The following is a 25,316-nucleotide window of genomic DNA, read 5'->3' as shown; positions in this document are numbered from 1 at the left end:
TTAAAAAGGACAAAGTAAAATACTACACAGGAGGGTTTGAATGAGGAAAGGGAAAGGTCAAAATGATTTACTAGACATGGTTAATGACTCTAAAGGATGTAAGTCTCTGCTTTTAGATGCTCCAAATACAATCTGTTCTCAATGACTCTCAGTGGGAGGGTGAAGGTTAAGAAGGGAACAGAACGATTCCTGTTTCTCCATAGGAAAACACTGTGGGAAAATAGATTAGTGATATGAAAAACCCTTTTAAAAATTTCTTCTATTTCAACTTTCCCTCTATTTTTCAGTCCCAGTCTCCATCTGCCTTGCCCATCTGATGCACACATTGTTTTGCCTGAGCCCTACTATCTTGAAAATGCTGTTTATAGGCTTAGAGTTTTCAAAATCTACTTTCATAATCGTTCTCAAATGGCTTGATCCCCATTCTAGCCCACTGTTCAAAGGTAGGGCAGAAATGATAGTAAATAGGAAAAAGGCATGTGGACCAGTTTAGTAGTGCAAACAATAAAATAACACTGTAAATTAAGTTATCATGTTTACAAGAAGATAGTTTTTAGCTGTAATAAGCCTCTTTAATAATAATGCATATGAACTTAATCAACAAAGGGTAGCTAAAAATTTATATAAAATCGCATTTTAAAACTATAAAGTTGCACAAGAAAACAGTTCAATTACATGTGAGCATATAATTGACATTTGGTTGTACAACCCATTGTTAACCAAATATGGAGGCGTGAAGGACATGTGTCAGACAAGATAGTTTTACTGCTCTGTAGTATGAGGTGGTAGTGAAGTCTTTGATATTAAACCGATAGACTTCTAGAATACTCTATTTATAGACTGTAAGCACAATGATGAACCTCTCAGAAAAGAATTGAGCACTGAAACATTCTGCTGAATCATGTTTATTTATACCCTCTACTTTAAAGTCCAAAAGATACGGTTTCCAATTTAAATTATATGTGTCATTGCAATCTATGCTGAATGGCATGTCACAGAACAAAATATTATTGAGCAGGTTAACCTTACACCAGCATAGCCACAACCAATATTACCCTAGAATATCACCAGCTGCTTCAGATGAAACATAAAAGGGAAGGTTGAGTCAGGGTGTCATCCAAGGTGGCATCCTTGTATGTCACATGGAGCTCACAGCTCTACTCATCCAGAACAGTTGACACTGTTGTGCTGTTAAGCTCACTGCTCACAGAGGCTGAGGTCAGCTGGATGCTCCTGTCAACAGTGGGGACTCTTCCACCAACAGTTTCATCCGTGTTCCTCTTTGGCCTCAGCAAAATAATGAAACACTTGGGAAGAAATAGACAGCCTAACAAGCCATAGCTGGATGCCAAAATGGCAAATATTTCCACAGCTACTTTGAATTTGCCTTTGGTGCTCAAGTAAGCAGGGACAAAAGAGATCCAGACAATGAAAAAGACCAGCATCCCAAAAGTGATACATTTCCCTTCATAATAGTTATCTGGCAGCTTGCGAGCCACAAAGGTTGTAAGGAAACACAGCAGAGCCAGAAAAACATCAAACCCAAATATAGCACACAGAAACTCTATAGACCCTTCATTACATTCAAAGATGATCTTTACATTTTGAGATTCAATGTTCTTGAACATCCTTGGAGGCTCCAACACCAAGTAAGCTGCACATACACCACTCTCCCCTACAACACAGAATAGCACAATTAATTTTCGAAAAACAGGGTGCATGGATATAAGCCAGGTTTTGGATTTGGAAATCCTGTAGGCAAAGAAGAGTGAAATAGTCTTTCCAAGAGTGGAAGACAGACAAAGGCAAAAGCCCAATGCCAGAGTGACCTGGCGGGCCATGCAGGTCCAGTTGGATGGCTTTCCTATGAACAACATAGATGATAGCACTATGATTCCCAGAGACATCTGAATGAGGAAGCTCAACTCTCTGTCATTGGCTTTCACCAATGGAGTATGTCTGTGTATCACATACACAATGGTGACTGCAAAGGCCACAATTGCCCCAAATATGGAAAGGATGACAAGGGTGAACCCCAGGGCCTCCTCATAAGCGAGGAATTCCACAAGCTTTGGTACACACTTGCTCTTCTCTGCATTGGACCAGTCATCTTCACTGCATGGATCACATTCCCTTTGACCTAATGAGAAAGAACACATAATTGGCTATTGACTTCAAGGAAACCAGTTGTCACTTTTTAACTGTGAACAGTCCAGGCCTATTAAAGGCCTGAACAATGTTTACTGGAAATCTGTTGTAAAATAGATATAATATCCTATATATTGAAGAAGAGGTGTGCTTTTTTTTTTTTTAAAAATTAACTCCAGAATAGCCCAGGAATGAGAAAGTCACAGTTTTTGAGGTAAACACTCAAAATAACTGGGACATTGTATTTTCAGTCTCTCATCTAATATCCTTTCATGGAGGAGAATCATGTATATATTAACCTAAATGTTCCCAACTCTAGATGGGCATTGCACTGATGAGGATGATAGGAAGAAAAACAAAACCACCAATCATGGTCCCTGGCTCAGAGGGCTAAATCTGGAGGAAGCCTCTAAGAGCAAGCATTGATGAACAAGGAAAAACTAGTTGAGATGAGGTTATGGTAGATGATGGAATGGGTCTATTCAGTGTTAATTTAAAAAATCAGGTAAAGAGTGGTGTTTGCTTTCAACGACTCTGACTCCTGGTCTGGAGATCTCTGAATGGAATTCTGTGTAGCAACTGGGGCAACTATTGCCAGGGAGTTGTGCATGTTACAAGGTGCTTGTTTTATTGTTTTTACACAATTTCTCTGAGGTCTGTGTGACAAAAGATAAGCACATTTTTGGTTTTCGACCAAAAACTAAATGGAAATATAAATAAACCTGGTCCAACTGTGTGTACAACACCAAGCCTGCCTAAGTCACCTCCAGAGGGCCACCACTGAGCCATTGGTTGTAGCAGTTTATTCCAAAGCAACGATACAAGACATGTGTTTTCAGTACTTAGAACCTTAGGCAACTGGGTGACCTTTTCCCAACTACAATACGTTCTGAGTTTACTTAAAAAACAAGTAATTTGAAGATTTTATGAATTTATTTATATTTCACATTTTATTGATTTTGTTTGGTGTTTCTTTATGAACTTCATGGTAGTAGGGTTTATCTTAAATCAGAAGTAAAAACATATATGTATATATCTATATCTATATCTATATCTATATCTATATCTATATATCTATATCTATATCTATATATATATATATAGGGTCATAATGCATGGTGATAAATTGTATTAGTTTCTTGAGTTTTGCTATAGTCTGTTTTTTGTAAAGACTCATATAAGAGGCTCTCTGACATTTTTTATTTAATTTAATTGTATTAGTTTCAATGCAAAAATTCCCATCATTACCTTGTTTCTCTGACACATATCCATCAGCACATGGGATGCAATCAAAGCAGCATATGGGTTGTCCCTGTCGAACCCCCTTTCGAGTCCCTGGAGCACACAGTTTTGTGCAGACTGAATCTGGAAGCTAGAAAAGATAAAGACAATAGATAAACTAAGCAAAGATAGCAGACATAGCATGGTAATGAGCATGGTAGGAAGAGCTTATAATGAACTTTTGCTAAAGAACAATATTGTGATTGGCTCTGAAAAGCTGAACTAACTCTAATGCCAGTTCTTTGCTATCTTGGTGATCAGGGCCAAACTAATTCACATTAGATGCTGTAGATGGATCAGTTTTCTTAGTCTTTTCCTAGTTTGATGAGACCCCTGGCCCTAATAATTTTCTTCAACTCCTGCAATATATCTCTTTTCAACAAATCATCCAAAATATTTTTATGATAGTTAGACATTGATCATAAGTGGCTGGCAGAAAGGAAAAATATGAATGGTCTTCTTCATGTAAACTATAAAGATCCAAATATAATGTAGAGATGGCATAACTTGGAATGTTTTCTTGCTGTTTACTTTTAGCTAACTTGGAGCTCTTTGTAGTTTTATACTCTGCCTGGATAAATACCTTAAAATACAGAGTAAACTTAGCATTTATATATTAATCCGAGGAGATATTTATTTACAGGATAGAAACAAGTATGTTTTCCTAGCCAGGCATGGTGACAGCTTCAAGTACACAGTAAGACCTCAGCTCACAAATAAAAAACGAACCAGCCAGCAAAAATATATCAAACCCAAACAAAAACCTGGAAAATTTAAGTCTACAAAAATCACAAAAATTTAGGACATAAAACACATTTTTTTGTAGCTGTCAAATTTAATTTTGTTGGAAATCAATTTCATTATATAAATATTTTCCCTCCCCTGAACTCCATATCTCAGTCTACAACCCTGACAGACACCTCTTGTTTTACCAGAGACCATGCCTTTGCTGTGAACCCCAAGTACCTCAGGTACCTCAAATTTCAAAGGACACACTAATATCCTGAACCCCAGGAACCATGCCAGTTCCCAGAACCCCAGAGGCAATGGAGCCCCTAAACCCCAAATTCCAATGTGCCAAGAAGCCCTCCTAACAAAGTTAATATCTGACTTTACTTTAAAGCCCCAAGGTACTACAAAATGGCAGATTCATTTTGTCAGTGAGGTTTCCTGTTCTGTACCTGGGGAATCCAGAACACCAAACCCCCTACCTGAGGAAAGTCACATAGCCATTAGGGAAATTACACGTCCAACAAAAGAGACAAACCTATATCCAAACTAACTAAAAGGCAGAGAAAAAAATCTAAATTAATAATGAAAAGGGAGACCTAACAACAGACACCAAGGAAATTCAAAGGATCATTAGGTCATACTTCAAAAACATGTACTCCACAAAATTGGAAAACCTAAAAGAAAAGGATAAATTTCTTGATAGATACCACTTACCAAAGTTAAATCAAGATCAGATAAACAGTTTAAATACACCCATAACCCCTATAGAAATAATCACAATAATTATGTCTTTAAAAAAAGCTCAGGACCAGAAGATTTTAGCACAGAATTCTACCAGACTTTCAATAAAGAGCTAATCAATATTCCTTAAATTGTTCTACAAAATAGAATTGCTGAATTCATTTTATGAAGTCACAGTAACCCTGATACTAAAGACTCAGAAAGACTTTTCTAATTGTGTGTAGGCATGTAGAAGAATGCAAATAGATCCATATTTATCATTGTGTAAAAAACTCAAGTTCAAGTATATTGAAGTCTTCAACATAGATACAGATACCCTAAATCTTATAGAAATAATTGTGGGACATAGCCTTGAAAGCATTGGCACAAGAGACAACTTCCTGAACAGAACACCAATAGTGTAGGCACCAAGAGTGATAATTAAAAAATGGGAGGTTATGAAACTGAAAGCCTCCTGCAAGGCAATGGACACAGCCACTCAGACAATACCACAACCTACAGAATTACAAAAGATCCTCATCAACCTCACATCTGACAGAGGAGTAATTTTTAAATATATAAAAAGCTTAAGAAACTAGACATTAACAAACCAAATAATCCAATTAAAAATGGGGCGCAGATTTAAACAGAGAATTCTCATCACAGGAATTTCAAATGACAATAAACACTAAGTGTTCAACATCTTTAGCCACCAGTGAAACGATTCTGCGATTCCATCTTACATGTGTCAGAAAGGATAAGGTAAAAAGCACAAGTGACAGCTCATGCTGGAAAGGATGTGGAGCAAGGGGAATGCTCCTCCATTGCTGGTAGAGGTGAAAATTTGTACCGCCATTCTGGAAATCAATATGGCAGTTTCTCAGAAAGGTGGAAAACAACCTACTTGAAGACCCAGCTGTACAACTCTTGGGTATATACACAAAGGACACTCCACTATACCAGAAGAACACTTGCTTAGTTATGTTCACAGCATCTTATTCATCATAGCATGAGCTGGAAATAACCTCCCTGTCCCTCAACTAAAGAATGGATAAAGAAAATGTGGCATATTTACATATTGTGAGTGTTACTCAGTTGTTAAAAACATTATGAAAATTTCAGGCAAATAGATGGACCTAAAAAAATCATCCTGAATGAGCTAACACAGACCCAGAAGCCAAACATGGTACATATTCACTTGTAAGTGGACATTAGCTGTAAAGTAAAGGATAACCATGTTACTATCCACAGACCCAGAGAGGCTAAGTAACAAGGAGATCTCAAGATTCATGAGATTCATGGATCTCTCTGGGAAGGAGAAATAGAATAAACATCATGGATGGAGGATGGTGTGGGGATGGGAACAGGAGGAATTAGATGAAGGAGGATGGAAGGGGAGAATGCTGAGATAGCCACCTGAAACTGGAGGCTATCTAGTGGACGAACAAGTAACCCAGTATAAATAGAAACTCCCAGGAATCTAAGAGAGTGACTCTAGTTAAGGCTCCCAGCAATGGAGGTTGTGAAGCCTTAACTGGCTATTTCCTTTCACCAGGCAAGTGGAGGGATTATGTACCAACCCAGCCACATAACCTTTGACCTACAAAATTTGTCCTGCCTACAACATGTGTTGGGTTAAAAGTTGCACAGAAATTATGGGAGTGGCCAACCAAAGACTGGTACAATCTGAGACCCATGCCACAAGAGGAAGCTCACACTTGATAATGATTGACAAAGAAAAAAAAGTCAATGAAACGATGCCTAAGGATATTCTGCTATACTCAGATTGAAAACTAGTCCAACTGCTACTAGAGAGGCTTCATCCAGTAGCTGATGGAAAAAGCTGCAGACACCTACAGTCAAATATTAGGGAAGCTCAGAATCCTGCCAAAGAAGGGAGAGGAGAGATTGTAGGAGCCAGAGGGGAGAGGTCAACACAAGAAAACCCACAGATTTCACCAACCTGGGCTCTTAGAAGCTCAGAGAGATTAAACTGACAGTGAGCTTGCCTGGGACTGACTTAGGCCCTTTGCATATTTGTTACAGTTGTATAGCTTGGTCTTCTTTTGGGACTCGTAACCGTGGGTACAGGGGCTATCTCTGACTCTTTTATCACCCTTTGTGACCATTTTCCTCATACTGGGTTGCCTTGTCCTGCATTAATTCAAGGTGGATGGTCCTAGTCATACTGCAACTTGATAAGCTATGTTTGGTTGATATTCATGGGAGGCTTGCTCTTCTTTGAATAGAAATAAAGGAAGAGAAGATAAGGAGTGGGATAGAAACAGGTAGGGAGTGGGGTGGGGAGAGGATGGAGGGGAAACTGCAGTTGGGTTGTAAAATAAATCATAAAAAACAAAGCCAATAGGTTAAGTAAATACATATTAAAATATTAAAAAGTAAGAATTATGAAAAATATATAACCCCATTTTAATACAAAAGATAAAAATAAAATTTACAATTTTCATTAAAACATTCTCAAAAAATCAATATAGTACTAAAATATACTAAATATTTCATATATTTTAGTATAACATGGATTCTTAAATTCTAACTTGACAAAAAACATGAAAAACATATGCTACACTAAGGAAATTCATTTGGAATATGGCAAAAATGTTAGATGATTTGCATTTATTTAGTGCCTGAAAAAAATGGAGTTTTCTCTCTCTATGTAAATGAAATATGTCAGACCAACTAACCATTGAAGATTCAGTGTTCCAAAACAATGATGAGTTCTTTGGAAGAACAAGTTCATATTTTGAACTTGTGAATTTGTATTCTCCAACCTTGACAAAGGCAACTTCTCCAGCATTGCCCATGTGCCAATTGAGGATATCATAATATCCATTTTCTATATCTCCATTGTTATCAAGTTCTATTTCTGTTCCATCATGGGTAGTAATTTTCAATTTCTTAAAGTAAGGCAGCATCTAATATGGAAGAGGAAGAAAAGAAGTAAAAGAAACCATCTCATTAATAATCTCACATTATTATCTTAATGCCATGACAAAACATTAAATTATGACAACAAAGTTAATAGTATTGAAGACATACTGGGTTAAATATCTTGTATAATCTAAGTTTACCTTTCCCTCCATTTCTTTCTTTCTTTCTTTCTTTCTTTCTTCCTTTCTTCCTTTCTTTCTCTCTTCCTTCCTTCCTTCCTTTCTTCTTTCTTTCTCTCTCTCTCTCTCTCTCTCTCTCTTTCTTTCTTTCTTCATTCATTCACTTACACTCCAATATCAGACCCTGTCTACTCCCAGTTCTCCCTTAACACAGCTCCTCCCCACTCACCTTCCCCTTCTCCTTTGAGAAGGGAGAGTCCCTAACCCCCTTGGAAATCATGCCACCCTGACACATCAAGTTACTGTACATCCTCTCTCACTGAGGCCAGACAAGGGAGCCCAGTTAAGAGATGGGATACACAGGCAGGCAACAGATTCAAAGACAGCCTCCACTTCAGTTGTTGGGGTACCAGCATGAAGACTAAGCTATACATCTGATACATATGTGTGGGTGTTGTGAGAGGCTAAATACAGTCCGTGCTTGTTCTTTGATTGGAGTTTATGTCCCCGGGAGCCCCAAGGTTCTACATTAGTTGACATGTGGTCTTCCTGTGTTGTCTCTATCCCCTTTGAGACCCTCAATCCATTTCCAAATTTTCCACAAGAAACTCCTGAAACTCCATCTATTGTTTGGCTGTGGGTCTCTGTGTCTGTTTCTATTAGTTTCTGGGTGGAGTCTTTCAGAGGAAAGTTATGATAGGGTCCTGTCTGAAATAGTAACAGAATATTAATAGTGTCAGATACTGATTCTTGCCAATGGGATGGGTTTCAATTTGTGCGAGTCATTGGCTGACCATTCCCTTAGTCTCTGCTCCATCTTTCTTCCTGTACTTCTTGTAGGCAGGACACATTTTAGGTGAAAAGTTTTGTGGGTATGTTGCTGTTCTTATCTTTTTACTGTGCCTGGGTACAGGAGATAGACAGATTCCATATTCCCTACTGCTAGGGGTCTAAAGTCAACTCTGTAGACTTCTTGAGGTCCCCTTCTTTAAATATAAAGAAACATAGAAAATACAATCTAACAAGGTAAAGAAATGCATAAAACTATTCAAGAACTGAAAATGGAAATAGAAGTAATTAAGAAAACATAATCTGAGATAAACCTGGAGATAGAAAACCTAGGAACGACAAAAGGAAGTAAATATGAGTATTGCCAACAGAATACAAGAGATGGAAGGGAGAATCTTAGGTGTAGAAGATACATAAAAGAAATTGATACATTGGTCAAAGAAAATGCTAAAGCTAAAAAGTTTTTAACACAAAACATCCAGAAAATTTTGAACATTAATTTACCTTTGACACATACTCCAATTTTATTTTTTGTTAGCATAGTATAAGTTTATACTAAAATAGCTCTTTATCAAGAGACAGGAGATGTTTAGAATATTTTTTCCCTTACCCACTTTCCCTGTGTAAAGATACAAAGGTCTACAACTCTTTCCTTCTTTTGAAGACCCCAGTATAGTAGAAAGACTGGACAATCAGATGCTAACATTTAAATTCAATAAGATTATGTTGCTGTTGTGTTACAGTTTCCTCCCAAATTCAAATATTTCATCCTTTTCAGGAAGCTCTTTAAGTAATAAGGCAAATATCTCAAAATAGCTTTAGGAAGTTCATGTAACTGAGCACATTCACTAGGTAGCTCCCTGACGGAGTAAGTAAGGAAAGCTGAGAGTCCTTTTCAGACTGTGTTAAAGTGCAAAGAAGACTCAGACAAGACAAAGTGCAAAGAAGACATTTGAGACCAGTTCATCTGCTGGGAGAGACAGAAACTACCTGAGCTACCTGAAAGTTATTTGTACCCACTTAGGAAGGATTCTCCTTAGAGCTGCCTGAAAGCTGTGCTCCAAGTTCCCAGTTTCTGTGACTCAGCTGAAATGGACCTTGGTGTTGCATCTGTCTTTGTGTCATTTCTGTTCTTGTTCCTAACCCTTCATCCATATTCCTTTAAGTAACCCCAATAAAATTATTGGTTCACTGAGTTGGCAGTATCTGAACTTTGGTCTGTTTAGGACTCCCTATCTTGTGGTGAAGTAGATGTATGTGTTTCATCTCCACAGGAAAAGTTTTGTCACGTCACAGTTGCTATTGTAGAAAAAATATTGAAAAGGACATGGAGGCGGTAATGGCTGATTGACTTAGGAAGTTGGAAACTCTTCACATCTCAGTATCTTACTTAGGATTTTACTGCTGTGAAGAGACACCATTACTAAGCAATCTTATAAAGGACAACTTTTAATTGAGGTTGGCTTACAGGTTCAACAGTTCAGTCCATTATCACCAAGGCAGGAAGCACGGCAGTGTCCATGCAGGCATGGTGCTGGAGGAGTTGAGAATTTTACATCTTCATCCAAAGGAAGCCAGGAATAGACTGACTCTCACTTGACTAGAAGTAGGATCTTAAAGCCCACCCCCACAGAAAGACACTTTCTTCAACAATGCCACACCTACTCCAACAAGGCAGCACCTCCTAACAATGCCATTTCATGGACAAATTCTATACAAATCACCACACTCAGAAAGAGTCCACTTTAGTTTGACTTTTACCATTAGCAGGAAATTGCCTTGAGTGTATGCCTCTGCATTCTAAGGTTCCTTCATGTAGAAATGGCTATGGGCAGTGGTACGATAGCTCATGGAACTGATGTTAAATCTGTAGGTTCAATGAGACATTGAGAAGGAAACTTTCTTCTCAACAAGGAAACATCTTTTGTCTAACCTACACCTTACCTAATTAGCATTAGGTGGGTAAGAGCATGCTTTAGCATAAGGAAATCCATCACACAGGGCATATCCTCGATCCTCATCTGCCCTACCTGCAGCACTTGGATCTTGGATTTCTCAACCAAAGGACCTAATGTGGTTACAAACTTTCCACAGACCAGCAAGACTGCAGAAGCTGGTAGAAAGAGCCTACATGATTGAGTATGAAGATGGAAAGTTTGTTGGTTCTGTTAAATATTGTGACCACAAGGAAGGCACACATTTAGCAAACACTATTTTCCTTGTTTGTAAGGAGAAGATTGCTCTTCCTAATATTTATCATAGGGATTAAGGCTATGTATGTGAAAGAATTTACTAAGTGACTATATTAAGAAAGTGTTTTATTGCCCTTCTGGTTGCTGCCCTCACGGAGAGCTGAAACCCAGCTCCAAGGAGCAGCTTCAAGCTCGAGACAAGAGGTAAGACCAACTTTTCTGCTCCAAGTGACCTGCCTGGTGGACTCAGGACATACAAAGGCAAAATTCCTATGGGACCGGACACTTCCGATTTCTAGCTGGGGCCTGAACCTCGCTGATCCTGGCCCACAGCTGCCTGCTCCCAAACCCAGTGGGAGAGAGAGCTCATCACCCAGACAGGTGGGCACTCCTGAGACTGCAGGGCAGGAGAGACCGCCAGTACTGCTCACCCTTGCCCACATCCCTGGCCCAAGAGGAAATTGTATAGGACCTCTGGGAACAGGAAGATAGGGGCAATCAAGCTGCAGGAACACTGCAGTCCAGGGTGCTGTCCAGACTCTGCCCAGATCTGAAGGGACCTGGTCAAACAGCTCCCTGCACCCAAATCCTGTGGGAGGGAGAGCTAGACCTTCAGAGGGGCAGACACACCTGGGAAGCCAGAGGAGACTACTCCTTTCATAATAGTCCCAAATAATATGAAATACCTTGGTGTGACTTTAACCAAGCAAGTAAAAGATCTGTACAATAAGAACTTCAAGACTCTGAAGAAAGAAATTGAAGAAGACCTCAGAAGATGGAAAGATCTCCCATGCTCATGGATTGGCAGGATTAATATAGTAAAAATGGCCATTTTACCAAAAGTGATCTACAGATTCAATGCAATCCCTATCAAAATTCCAACACAGTTCTTCATAGAGTTAGACAGAACAATTTGCAAATTCATCTCAAATAACAAAATCCTGGGATAGCTAAAATTATCATCAACAATAAAAGGACTTCTGGGGGAATCACTATCCCTGAACTCAAGCAGTATTACAGAGCAATAGTAATAAAAAACAGTATGGTATTGGTACAGAGACAGGCAGATAGACCAGTGGAATAGAATTGAAGACCCAGAAATGAACCCACAGATATGGTCACTTGATTTTTGACAAAGGAGCCAAAACCATCCAATAGAAAAAAGATAGCATTTTCAGCAAATGGTGCTGGTTCAACTGGAGGTCAGCATGTAGAAGAATGCAGATCGATTCATTCTTATCACCCTGTACAAAGCTTAAGTCCAAGTAGATCAAGGACCTCCACATCAAACCAGATACACTCAAATTAATAGAAGAAAAAGTGGGGAAGCTTATCGAACACATGGGCACTGAACAAAGCACCAATGGCTTAGGCTCTAAGATCAAGAATTGACAAATGGGATCTCATAAAACTACAAAGCTTCTGAAAGGCAAAGGACACCATTGTTAGGACAAAATGGCAACCAACAAATTGGGAAAAGATCTTTACCAATCCTTCAACTGATACAGGGCTCATATCCAAAATGTACAAAGAACTCATGAAGTTAGACTGCAGGGTGACAAATAACACTATTAAAAATGGGCTTCAGAGATAAACAAAGAATTCACAGCTGAGTACTGTCTAATGGCTGAGAAGAACCTAAAGAAATGTTTACCCATTTTTAGTCATAAGGGAAATGCAAATCAAAACAACCCTGAGGTTCCCCTCACACCAGTCAGAATGGCTAAGATTCAAAACTCCAGCGAGAGCCGATGCTGGCAAGGATGTGGAGAAAGAGGAACACTCCTCCATTGTTGGTGGGATTGCAGACTGGTACAACCATTCTGGAAATCAGTCTGGATGTTCCTCAGAAAATTGAACATTGCACTACCTGAGACACAGCTATACCTCTCTTGGGCATATACCCAAAAGATGCCCCAACATAAAACAAAGACACATGCTCCACTATGTTCATAGCAGCCTTATTTATAATAGCCAGAAGCTGGAAAGAACCCAGATGCCCTTCAACAGAGGAATGGGTACAAAAAATGTGGCACATCTACACAATGGAATATTACTCAGCTATCAAAAACAATGACTTTATGAAATTCATAGACCAATGAATGGAACTGAAAAATATCCTGAGTGAAGTAACCCAATCACAGAAAGCACACATGGTATGCACTCATTGATAAGTGGATATTAGCCCAAATGCTCGAATTTCCATAAATGCACAGAACACATGAAACTCAAGCATGACCAAAATGGGGATGCTTCACTCCTTCTTTAAAAGGGGAACAAGAATACCCTTGGGAGGGGATAGGGAGGCAAAGTTTAGAACAGAGGCTGAAGGAACACCCATTCACAGGTTGCCCCACATGTGGCGCATACATATACAACCACCAAACTAGATAAGATGGATGAAACTAAGAAGTGCAGGCTGACAGGAACTGGATGTAGATCTCTCCTGAGAGACACAGCCAGAATATGGCAAATACATAGGCGAATACCAGCAGCAAACCACAGAACTGAGAACGGGACCCCCGTTGAAGGATTCAGAGAAAGAACTGAAAGAACTTGAGGGTGCTTGAGCCCCCATATGGACAACAATGCCAATCAACCAGAGCTTCCAGGGACTAAGCCACTATCCAAAAATTATACATGAACTGACCCTGGTGTCCAACTTCATAGGTAGCAATGAATAGCCTAGTAAGATCACCAGTTGAAGGGGAAGCCCTTGGTCCTGCCAAGACTGAACCCCCATTGAATGTGATTGTTTGGGGGAGGGCGGTAATGGGGGGAGGATGGGGAGGGGAACACTCATATAGAAGGGGAGGGGGAGGGCTTAGGGGGATGTTGGCCTGGAAACTGGGAAAGGGAATAACAATTGAAATGTAAATAAGAAATACTCAATTTAATAAAGATGGAGAAAAAAAGAAAGTGTTTTAGTCACTATTTATATCTGGGGTTACTTTGTGTTATCTGGCCTCTTGTTTTTCTTCTGACTTGTTTCCTGTCTATTCTTCTCTATTATAAAATGTATGCCAGAAATCATCAAAATTTAACTTTTATCCTAAGTTCACTAAATGTTCTCTCCATTCCCGATTAATAATCAACCAAATAAATGGCCAAAGACTTCCACAGTTTGACCCTTCTGTAGATCAGCCTTCTTACAGTTCTATTTGCTTGAAACCTTTGGATAATAGGACACATTTCTCAAACATTATATATTTCTCAAGAATTTAGAAACGCCAGGTGGGTATTGGCATGACCCTGATCTCACAGACTGATGCAAGGTACATAGTGTAAACTTCTCTCAGGAGGAGAATGAGGAGAAGGAACAGGAGAAGTAACGTAAGGAGAAGACAAAAATGTAGTGTAAATAACAAAATTCAAAGGTTTTTCTAGTCTTATCTATTGGTAGGATAATATTGAAACATAAATAAAGATTGTATACTTATTTTGGTTTCTGTTAAACAAATGCTTTACATTGATACATTTACCAGGCTTTCCTGTTTATATATTATTCTTCACTGTAGAGAGTTAATTTTTTTAATTTATTGGCATAAGGTGCTATATGAAGAACAGCCCTTGATGTGAACAGTGACTGACTTTTATCTTGATACTATATAGTCCCTACCCCATCTTTAAAGCCGTTTCACCTGCAATAATTGTCTTATTGAGCAAATTTAAGTTTAGCCTTTCAGTGTTCAGATAAGCTATAGGATAATTGTTCAGTATTAAAGAGTATTCTTTATCTTGACAGAAACATTCAAAGGACTTCTAGTAAAATGATATCTTTGACATCTAAAAAATATTTATCATTGTGTATATATTACAACTTTCTTAGTATCAGTGAACATATCAGTTCTAGTTTTGTTCTGTTGCTGTTAAAACTATCATATCCAAAAGCAATCTGGGGGAAGAAAGAGTTACCTGGTTTACATTTCCAGATCACAGTCCATAGTTGATGGAAACTGGGTTAATAATCTACGGGCTTAACCACCAAGGAATTCTGTTAACCACAGAGGAATTCTGCTTATTGGCTTAGTCTCTGGCATGTATAATGAGCTATCTTTCTTATAAAGCCCAGTTGAATCTGCCTAGAGAAGGTGCCACACAAAGTGGACTGAGCTCTCCCACATCAATCATAAATGGAGTCAAGGTCTTATAGATATAAAGCAGTCTGATGTAGGACAAGATTCAATTGAGATTTCTTCTTCCTAGGTGATTCTAGATTGGATAAAGTTGCTACTAAAACTCTAATAAACATCCTTAGGGTTCAGACCCTGTATCATTTCTAAGTTCCATGTTAGTTACTGGAAACAGCATATTGTACAGAAAGAGCTGACTTTAAATCTGGGCTAGAGAAAGTACAAAAAAGCTGTAGTGGTCAATGGTTTCGAAAATAGGTAGTCTTAGGAAATAGCAGAGAGAATGTCAGTAAAAGGAACTAGTGCCCACTCAAACACTGTGGATTTTTGGAAGCAAAATAAATAAGTTATGGATTAACACCCATAGAAGAAAAAAAATTTCTGGAGTGTATCTTGATATCCAGAATTGGTAGAGGAAAAGTAGAACTCCAGATAACATGTGAATGGAATGAAAAAAGGGCAAAAGAAGCCTTTTTCAGGCAGCAAAGGTATCATGTGTTTAGGACAAGATTAATTTCCAATGGCCATTAAAATTGGATGGGGAAAGTATAATGAAAGCAAGACAGTTTTACAGCTAGAAATATTGCCCAGAAAGATAATTGCTGTTCTCATTTTGTTTTGATTTTTGAGAGAAGGCTTTACTCTCCATCTCTAGTGGGTCTGATCCTCATAATGTAGTTAAAGTTAGCTTTGAACCCGTGATAATAATGCCTCAGCTAGGAAAAAGTCATGAGTCACCTGAGTGGAGGAAAAAAGTGGATAAAAGGCATGAGTGACTATCACAAGATAATCATTAGTTCCATAGGTAACAGTATTTTATAACAAAAAAAATGGTGGCATCACTTAACAGTAATAATGAAAGGTAATTATATCATTTGACCTCTGATATGCAATATTTAATAGGGACACGATTAAGACTGGAGAAATTGCTCAGATAATTATAGCACTTGTTGATTTTGTAGATGACAAGGCTTGATTCCTAGAACCAACGAGGAAACTCATAATTGCCTATAACTATAGTTTCAGGGGATTTAATGCCCGTTTCTGACCTCCATTAGCACCAGGCATGCATGTGGCCCAAATAAGTACTTGTAGACAAAACATTTGTATGCATAAAAGAAAATAAATCTAAAAACAGACAGAATATCATCACTAAATAACGTATATGTGTAACTTAATCATAATAAAAATTATACAAACTTCAGTTAAAAATCAGTCTAAAAATACATGACCAGTGCTATTAAAAGTATTAAGGGTAAGGACCTGGAAAAAAATGGATCATTGATTAATAACATTTGTTGCTACATGTTTGACACCAAGCACACAGGTGATGCTTCCTAACTTCTATAACCCTAGCTCCAGGGGATGTGAGCTTCAGATGACTTTGGGTATAGTCACGCCTATGGTACACATAAATGCACATAAGGAAACACTGACTCATACTAAGTAATATAAAATAAAATAAACCTTTAAAAAAGTATCAAGAATAAGAAGATGCTAATAAAAAAGGAATTGTCAGAAAATGTGTGGTGAGGGGTAGGGTAAATAGAATGAAGAATGTTACCTGGGCTACTGAAAACAGATAGCACTGAGTGCTGTGTGGGCCAAACTGAAAGCGAAATTTAAGGGGAAATGCAAGTGTCCTAGTCACTGTGACCTCTAGTAAATTGACAGGTTCTTATGTAAGAGTAAAGGGATAAAGATAGGCAAGGAAGGAGTACACATTAGTGATGTTAAGTGAACCTTCTGTGGGGCTGACAGGATCAGAGCGGGGATGCTCAAGTTCTTTATTTCTTGTAAGAGGGTTGTATAGACAGAAACAAGCAGGGAATCATGAATGAGATAAGTCTTGGCAAGACCACTCAGGCCACTGGGTACCAACATGGAGCATTTGACAGGAGATCAAAGACAGGTACAGTAGATTTGAATGTCCCAGGTAACACCTGTAATCTTTACCCTCTGACATTCATCCTTTTGTATGGCTCCTACTATATTGTATAAAGAAAACATTTTCTAGTCTTTCCTTCAGATAGTTAAGACCAGTCATTAAGATAAAAGTTCTGGAGTGTAAGGAAAATTATATATAATATCCGGGACTCATCCTAACCTGGAGGGACACACGTCTTTTCCTACCATGAACATGACATACTTGAAACTCAAGTAGTTACCTTAAATAACAAGTTGCATATTATATATTGGGAACAGACCAAAGGAAGTAACCAGAGTCACTACCTCATGCTTTACTCCTAGATAGTTTTAAGTTTCATTTCTGTGAAGAAAAACAGAATATTGTTTAAAAGGCATTATTTTTTCTTTTGTGAGATAGGTTTGTTATTGACAACAAACCTAATAATTTTGTAACGAATGAGGACATAAAATGAACAATCAAGTCATCCAGACAAGTTTTTTTTTGGAATAAAATCGTTTGGAAGCAAGTCAGCAGTTTCAATGTATGAACATGGCAGTGAAAAATTGATTTTACATCATGCTATTTCATAGGGTCAAATAACATACCTCCCTGGGCTCAAAGTCAGGTATATGTGAACATGCTGTACTATTATTATATTCTTCCAATAAGTCACAATTGCTTAAACGATCCAGGGCATAAGCCATAAGATACACAGCTTGTTTGACATTGTTTGTAATTCTCAGCTGAGATGTATCTAGATAGGTATTTTTCAGATCCTCCAGCTTCTCCTCTCCGGTGCAGAGCTGATCAGACATAGCATATAATCTGTCTTCTTTACCAGTCATATTCACTCTGTGGTCCACGTTGTAAGGCACAGTGCTGTTGGGCCAGGTACAGTTAAAAGCAGTTTGCCAGAATTCAATGGTCAAGACATCCTTTGGATCCTTGCTAGGGTGTATATCATAAAGAAATTCTTTTAATCCTGGTATAACACTTCTCGGGATTGCAAATCCAATGGTTCCACCAAAATAAGGAAAATACTCAGGTTTTGCAACAAGAGCTGAGGTAATCCAGGCTTCACTGGCTATCCATGTCCTGTCAGTTATGTTATGATGAACCACTTCCAGCACAAAGGGGCTGAGGTCAATGTCAGTTGTAAAAAGCACAATGACTTTGGCAGTGGAACTTTTTACTGCCTTAACAGCTTTTTGCATTTTCTCATTGGAGTAGACTTTTGGAATGGTTTCAGAGAAAGCAACACAGAGGTTGGCACTCTCCATTTTTTCCCTAAATGATTTTACTCCATATTTTCCATAATCGTCATCAGCTGCAATAGCACCTACCCAGACCCAACCAAAGTGTTTGATAAGATTCACCATGGCCTCAGACTGGATCTTATCACTGGGTATTGAGCGATAAAAAGACGGAAACTGGAATTTGTCACTAAGAATTGAGCAGGAAGAAGTATAACCAACCTAAAATTGAAAATAATTATAGTTACTAGGACGTGGGGGCCAAATATTAAAGGAGATTTTCAGAATATTGAGAGCGAGGGAACTGACCAATCCTTTCTTTGCCCTTTCTGTAGTCAATGACTTTCTACTGATGTTTTTACTTATTGGATCAGGGCTGCCAACTGTTAGGATGAAGACACTTAATACCACTACTTTTCATGGGTGAAAAGCAGCAGTTTCAGGAAGGTTAACATATTTTCCTTCATCCTCCTGGACGTTGGTGACTCCCATGAGTCAGGATATCCAATCTCTTCATCAGCTTTAGCATCTCCTGTAAAGAGATGGCGGGCTGAGTCCACCTCTCAGTCTGCTCAGTGGTACGAATCGGTTTCTGAGTGCTCTCCTGGCCGCACCTCTGCTTCCTTACTTCGTTCTGTTCTTTCTTTTCCCTTTTCGTTTCCTGCTGTCAGGATTCCCTCCAATTGATTCCTCCATGAATACTGCATTATTTCTTTGTTATCTTTTCCTCTGTCCCCTTTCCTGTTCTTATTCTGCTGGCTAATGTTTGTATTTTCCTTTCTAATCACACAGCAACAGATTCCTGATGGTATTGTGTAGGAAGGAGTCCCTTTAAGAAGAAATGATATCAGATTTCTGAGGCTTGGCAAATTATTTTGCATATAAGATCATGTTACTTTTACCTTATGAGTCTCTGTTTACCCCACAAGAAAAGCAAAATAATAATAAGCTCTATGTTTTGTTTTTTTTAATATAAAAGCATTAAACAGAGAATTTAAGATTTTCTCCAGATTTACTAAAAACTATGGAAAAATGTATCTAAAGGTTCTAGGCTGCGCTTCAGTTCATTAGAGTTTACTGGAAGATAGAGCTCATAGCAGGTGCAGTTTGGATGGGGTATATGATATAAGATATATGCCAACTCACCCACCTTTAAATTAAATACTTCGTTAGGCTGGGGTTGTGGGTCATTAGTGCAGCATTTGTCCACAAAGAACAAGTTCCTGGATGTTATCTCGAGTATCACAAGAGAAAAGGTAAGAAAGAAAGGGAGAGAGAGAGAAAGAAAGAAAATTGAAAAGAAAGAAAGAGAAGGAAAGAAAGAGGGAAGAAGGAAGAAAAGACGGGAGCAGAAAATGGAGGATGAAGGAAAGAGGTGAGTGAAATACTGCTGTTAAATCAGCATCACCAATAGTCTTTCCATTATTCATATCAATACATCCTGACCCTTTAATGACATAACCTTTGAAGTGATTCTAGACCTCTTTTTTTCCCTTTAATTTCCTAATAATTCTTGCTTTGCAATTATTTATTCTTGTATTGTCCTATGCGACTTTCTCCTGGTTTAAAATATCCTATTAAGTTAGCTAACGTAAAATTCCCAGGCTCATTTCAGCATTTCAGTATGATGATTTTGCTCATGAGTCACAACCATCAACAGAGAACCAGAGAAAAACCCGTGCTTTATTCCAACCACCAGTCCACCACCAAGTATTTACGGATGAGACCTCTACTGTGCTCCACACAGTACACAAAGCAAGGTGACTAGTGAGGTGTTAATATCCTCATCACTACCCCACAGGTTAGTGAATGCAAGCACAATGCGCCAGGAGATCACAAGTCAGTCTAACAGTCCATTGCCTTAACCACTCGGACACCTTGTCCCACACCACAAGTCACTCTAAATAGGCTGCAGTGTGCACTGCTTGAGTTGGGTAGAACAGAGTAACTGGGAGAACTTGGCCCCATTTCATGTTGCTTCTGAAGGTTAGTTCATCTTCTCTGGACCACACCACTATTTGCAATAATTTCTACATGCTATTTATATTTTCTCTCTCCTTTTCTCTGTTCTTTTCTTTCCTTTCCTTTCCCTTTCTTTCTTTCTTTCTTTCTTTCTTTCTTTCTTTCTTTCTTTCTTTCTTCCTTCCTTCCTTCCTTCCTTCCTTCCTTCCTTCCTTCCTTCCTTCCCTCCCTCCCTCCCTCCCTCCTCCTTCCTTTCTTTCCTTTTTTTCTGTTTTGAGACAGGGTTTCTGTGTCTAACAGCCCTGATTATCTTGGAACTCACTTTGTAGACCAGGTTGACCTTAAAGTCACAGAGATTTCCCTGCCTCCACCTTCAAAGTTCTGTAACTAAAGGCCTGTGCCACCCCTCCTGGCACAGTGTTGGTATGTTTTCTTAGTACATAGAACACTATTCCAATTTACCTGAGGCATGTAATACAACCCCAGAATTCTTGAAGCAGCAACTGACAAGGATGAGCCTCCTGATCCGATAATTCCTACCAGATATTTTCCAGTGCTGTTTCTAAAATTGGGCTTGTTTTCTTCCTGTCCTGTAAGAAATACCAAAGCAGTCTCCATTGCTTTGGAGACAGAAAAACAGGTGTCAAAGATCTGGTAGCCCAGAGTGTGGTTGGGCAAAATGTCTTTCCTCGCATTAATCTCCTTGATGGTGTGGATCATGGTTTTCATCCAGCGGAAACCCCGGAAGTTAAACCTGGAAAGGAAAAGCTTTTGTGAGGCACTGGCCTCTTAGGGGTTTGGGAAAAGGGGGAGGTTTGCAGGGAAGAAAGTTCAGTTAAGTGAGTGATTACAGCATTTGCGGAAGCAGCAGCAGGTACCTCAGTCTGTGCATGTGAAATATTCACACATGACGGTACAATGTTTAAAGATTCAAATATTAGTCATATTCAGTCTTTATAAGTGACTACTTTACATTTTTAACTTTATATCTCTTATATGCTATAATATTTTGGAATTTTTGGTTATTTCTTTTCAAAATTGTTCTAGCCACAATTCTGTTCACTAAATGCACCTAAGTATCCCTGAAAATATGCTTTCTTACTTCATTGGAGGCCCCTAGGGACATGATTCTTCTCTCATTCTTGACTTATTTTCCACTGAATATTTATTATGACAATAAAAATAATTTAATATATTAAATACTTATGGCAGATGTTATTAAAGTCAGCATGTAAATTTCTGTATACTATGCTTTAATTACAACACGCATCTTACTGTTGAGAAATCTTTAACTGAAGTTTTCTTCCTGTTCTCATGTAAGAACATAAATGTGAACCTCTTATTTTTCTGCATCCATTTAAAAGGGACATAGTGCCCCTGTGTCCCATTACCCTACTGTTTTCAAGGCCTTGTACATGAAACAACACCAAAACCTCCTCTTCTCCTCCTCTTTTCCTCTCCCGTTCTAACCATACTTTAGCAGACATGCAAAGCGATTATGTAAGTAACCGTTTTCTTGCTGTCCTCTTTATCTTTCTGTACTACTTAGTTTTTATTTCTTCAGTTTAATAAGTATTTTAAATTCAAGACCTAACCATAAGTATCTTTATTCACAATATGGAATTTTCTTTCCTGTCTGTGTGAATGCACATTCTGTTATATGTGGAGGAGAGATGCCATTGACAGTCCTCAGTCACTCTCCACCTTATTGTCTGAGATAGGGTTCCTCGTTGATCCTGGACCTTGACTTGGCTAGCCCAGTCTTCTGGCCTTCCTGTCTCTGCTTACTGAGCACTTGGGTTGCAGAATGCCACCACGCTAAACTTTTTTTGTGTGTGGGTCTAGGACCTCTGATTCAGGTCCTCTTTCTTGCATGGCAAGATCCTTGCCACATGAGCCATCTGCCCAGATCCGTCTATTGAATTTTTGCTTTGATTTAGCTTCGCTTTTCAGTTAGTATGAAGATATTTAATTCCTCCGGTGTTATACAGCATAAATACAGTAAAAAAAGATCCTGCTTTCAATTTCCTTACCCAGAAAATGTTGATCTATGTAAGGAGAAAGAAAAGTAACCAAGCAATGTGATTAGAACAGTGATGGGAATAGATGTATGAACAATGCCATTCAAAGAGCATGCAGCCTAGACTATGACAGCTACACCAAGGCTTGCAGGATGGCAGAGAGAGGGGGACAGGGCTGCAGACAGATGCTGGTAAGAAGTTACTACAACTGGATAAAGTCACTCCAACTAGAACTACATTCAAGGACTGAAGAGATTAGTATTTATGATGACAGATTGTGGATGGTAACATAATTAAGGAAAAACAGAAAACAGAAGAGAACAAAAAAGGAGTTACCATCCTGTTACACCAATGACATAATACACATGTAAATAAGTACAGCAGTATCTTTTAAGCAAGATAGAATTTCATTTCAAGAGCTGGACAAATAACTACCTGCTTTGAGCCTGTAACTCTACATTTAAAATTAGTCAACAATTAATTAGTTCTTCCCAAAGGAAAAAGCCGTCTGCCCCAAACTGACTTATTTACAATATTGGAAAAGCTGGAATAATCTTCAATATACAGTGGTGGTTTATAACCTGTGTGGTAATATATTCTACTATTTAAAAAATCCTTGACCAGATAAATGATACAATAGTGTGGATAGAACAAGCCATGAAATGGGCAGTAGGCATTTTACTGTGATTACACTGCATAGAAGTGATGTGGGCCCTTTGAAGATTAATTAGGATAACATCTCAAATAAGTGATTATTGGGGAGAATTTTCTTCATTCATAGGTTTTGATCAAGTTTTCTACAGTACTGTTATATACTGTGTACACAGCCATAAATTTATTTTCAAAAAGTTCCAAATATGGATATAAAACTTAAAAGAAAATGCTTTGTGAAGGCAATGGGATTGTAGGCAGTGGTTTTATTTTCTTTTAATTTCTGGCATGCTTTTCATATCTAACCTCCCCTCACATCTCTCTGTGTGTGTAAGAAAAATATATTAACAGACATCTGTTCTATCCCAATTTTGTTTTACTCACAAAAGATTGCTGTATTTGAATAATAGGAATCCCATTATTTGATATGATATCTTGCAGGAGACAGCAGTAGAGACAGAATTTTTCCTGCAGTTCAGAATCCTATCCTGAACATTTCCTCAGATACCTAGAAGAGTTCCCAGACTGCACACTTGAACTTGAGCATGTAACAATTAACAGTGAAGCTGCACCACACTGTGCAGCATCTGTGCGTCTCAACACACACCAACAGAGGTCTTCTGAACATGTAGATTCTCGTCTGCAGATGTGATATGTAATCCCTGCTCCTATATGCCTAACAAGCTTTTAGATGCTGCTGCAGGCGGTCGACAGAGAACCATCTGAGGAGTAACTTCCTGAGAACCAATCACGGAAATCCTCTCAACTTATAAACTTTGACAAAGTCATAGAAACCCAGATTTGAAGAACTTGAGCTGGAATCCAGGCTCTGTGGTAACCGCTCTTATCAGACCACCCAGATTAATGTGAAAAAAGAAAAACAAATCTCAATATGACTTACCCCTCGCACATGGCTGATACGGGTTCCTCATCAGAGTCATTTGTTGGGATGGTTCTAGAGTGAATAGGAAATAGTCCTCCAATAACCATGGAGTGGTTTGCAGCCTCTACGTATCCAGTCAAATTAAACTTGCGCAGCAACCTGCATGTCACATTCTGCTCTTCATTTTGAGCATATAATCCAACCCACAAAAATACAGTTAATCCCAGAGTCAAGCACTTCTTTCTGCTAGCCATCTTAATCTGGTGAGCTTGAGGATAATGAAAGTGTTGAAGTGACACAGGTTCTGAGGAAGCACAGTAATGGAGTGTTGGAGTGTGCGTGTGCCTAACCTAGTGACCCGCTTGCTGCTCCTGAGGAAATCATTTCATGTTGTAGACACAGATGTCACTATCAGTTGCAATTTATGGATCTGGAATAGGAACTGAACAATCCTTTGAGAGGAGGCACTTGGTTGTCTCGTATGCTTTGCAGTGATAAATAAGACAGAATTATGGGATTCAGTTTGAAAGGTATTTTAAGTTGTGCAAACTGTTTCCTCTTGTTTGGCATCGTCAGCTTCATCAAGTGTCACTGTAGCCAATTCCTTGGCCTTCTCTACCTCGAAGAAGAGGAAAGGCATCATGCTTCATCATAAATTATTTACAGAGGCAACAGCAAGCCAATCTTTGTCTTCCATGTGAAGAAACAACTGAAAGAAATATGTATAGATTGACTTTACATAAAATATATGTTCTGCCATTTTTATGGATACAATGGTGAGACATTCACAGAGTTTCTGTGCCATATTATCCCCATCAATGGCTAAGCTCCCTTAGAAATTTCCTGTAAATTCCCAGGACATTGCGTATGCCAGGTAGGCACTGTCTTATGGAGTCACATATCTAGCCATTTCTGCTCCCTTGCTTGCTAGGCCTCACTCCTCAGAGACAAATTTCTGGTTTCCAAATCAATTTATCATGATCGCCAGTCTCACAGCCAGCTTTGCTCATTCTCAAATGTTCCCCTTCCCACCCTTAGAATACAGCTCCTAGAACGTGGTCAGAATGAAATTTAGCACAAGTTTCTGGATCATGGAAAATGTGTGGAACATTTGATGACATAGTTTTGCGTCCAAGAACATTTAAAGGAACTTGTAAATATCTAAAACAAGATCAATGTACACATTTTACTCATAACATTAAAATTTATAATAAACTAAAAGCACCACAAAGGGAATTTGGAACAGCTATAATCTAGTCACCTGATGGGCTACAAGGGTCCTGTAGACCATACTCCTGGAAGCATTCGCTGACCAACGTGAAACCCAATACAGTTCAAGAAAAAAAAATAACACAGCAACACATACAATTTACATCCTAAATTTCTGATATTTACTAGTATTTTATAGTTCTTCACTTCTCTAGTGTCTTCAACAGGCTAAAAACTCACCGTGAGCAAGAATTCAAAAGGTGGCACAGGCTGATCCTCTCTTTTATTGTTTTACATCTACTCATCTTTGTGTTTCCATATTTATTTCAATTACAATCAATGTTCCTGCAGCACACTAGAGGTCT

At 38.6% G+C, this 25,316-nt stretch overlaps 1 protein-coding gene across 2 annotated transcripts; it reads right to left on the bottom strand.

Moving 5' to 3' along the window:
* Positions 1-899: 899 nt before the first annotated feature.
* Positions 900-23,996, bottom strand: LOC116896820 (vomeronasal type-2 receptor 1-like). Of its 2 annotated transcripts, none has more exons than XM_032898296.1 (6): positions 23,761-23,996; positions 20,650-20,941; positions 17,578-18,447; positions 7,584-7,814; positions 3,397-3,520; positions 900-2,140 (listed from the first exon to the last, which is right to left on the bottom strand). In XM_032898296.1, the coding sequence occupies exons 1-6, from the start codon at positions 23,994-23,996 to the stop codon at positions 1,158-1,160; spliced, it is 2,736 nt and encodes a 911-aa protein (XP_032754187.1). In that variant the 3' UTR covers positions 900-1,157. The 2 variants fall into 2 exon arrangements, with proteins under 2 accessions (XP_032754187.1, XP_032754188.1); XM_032898297.1 differs by having other exon boundaries at positions 20,650-20,968; positions 23,770-23,996.
* Positions 23,997-25,316: the final 1,320 nt, after the last annotated feature.

This window comes from Rattus rattus, chromosome 3 (assembly GCF_011064425.1).
Source record: "Rattus rattus isolate New Zealand chromosome 3, Rrattus_CSIRO_v1, whole genome shotgun sequence".
In the NCBI taxonomy this organism is placed as follows: domain Eukaryota; kingdom Metazoa; phylum Chordata; class Mammalia; order Rodentia; family Muridae; genus Rattus; species Rattus rattus.
This window is presented reverse-complemented; position numbering and strand designations above follow the sequence as displayed.

Bases quoted from the DNA above. Each gene is read 5' to 3' on its own strand.
- LOC116896820 (XM_032898297.1), bottom strand. From the start codon at position 23,996: ATGGCTAGCAGAAAGAAGTGCTTGACTCTGGGATTAACTGTATTTTTG. The intron at 7,815-17,577 runs GTATGTTATTTG...CTTCCATATTAG, and splicing joins CTGACTTTGAGCCCAGGGAG to ATGCTGCCTTACTTTAAGAA. The intron at 3,521-7,583 runs GTTAGTTGGTCT...TATCTTTTCTAG, and splicing joins GGAACACTGAATCTTCAATG to CTTCCAGATTCAGTCTGCAC.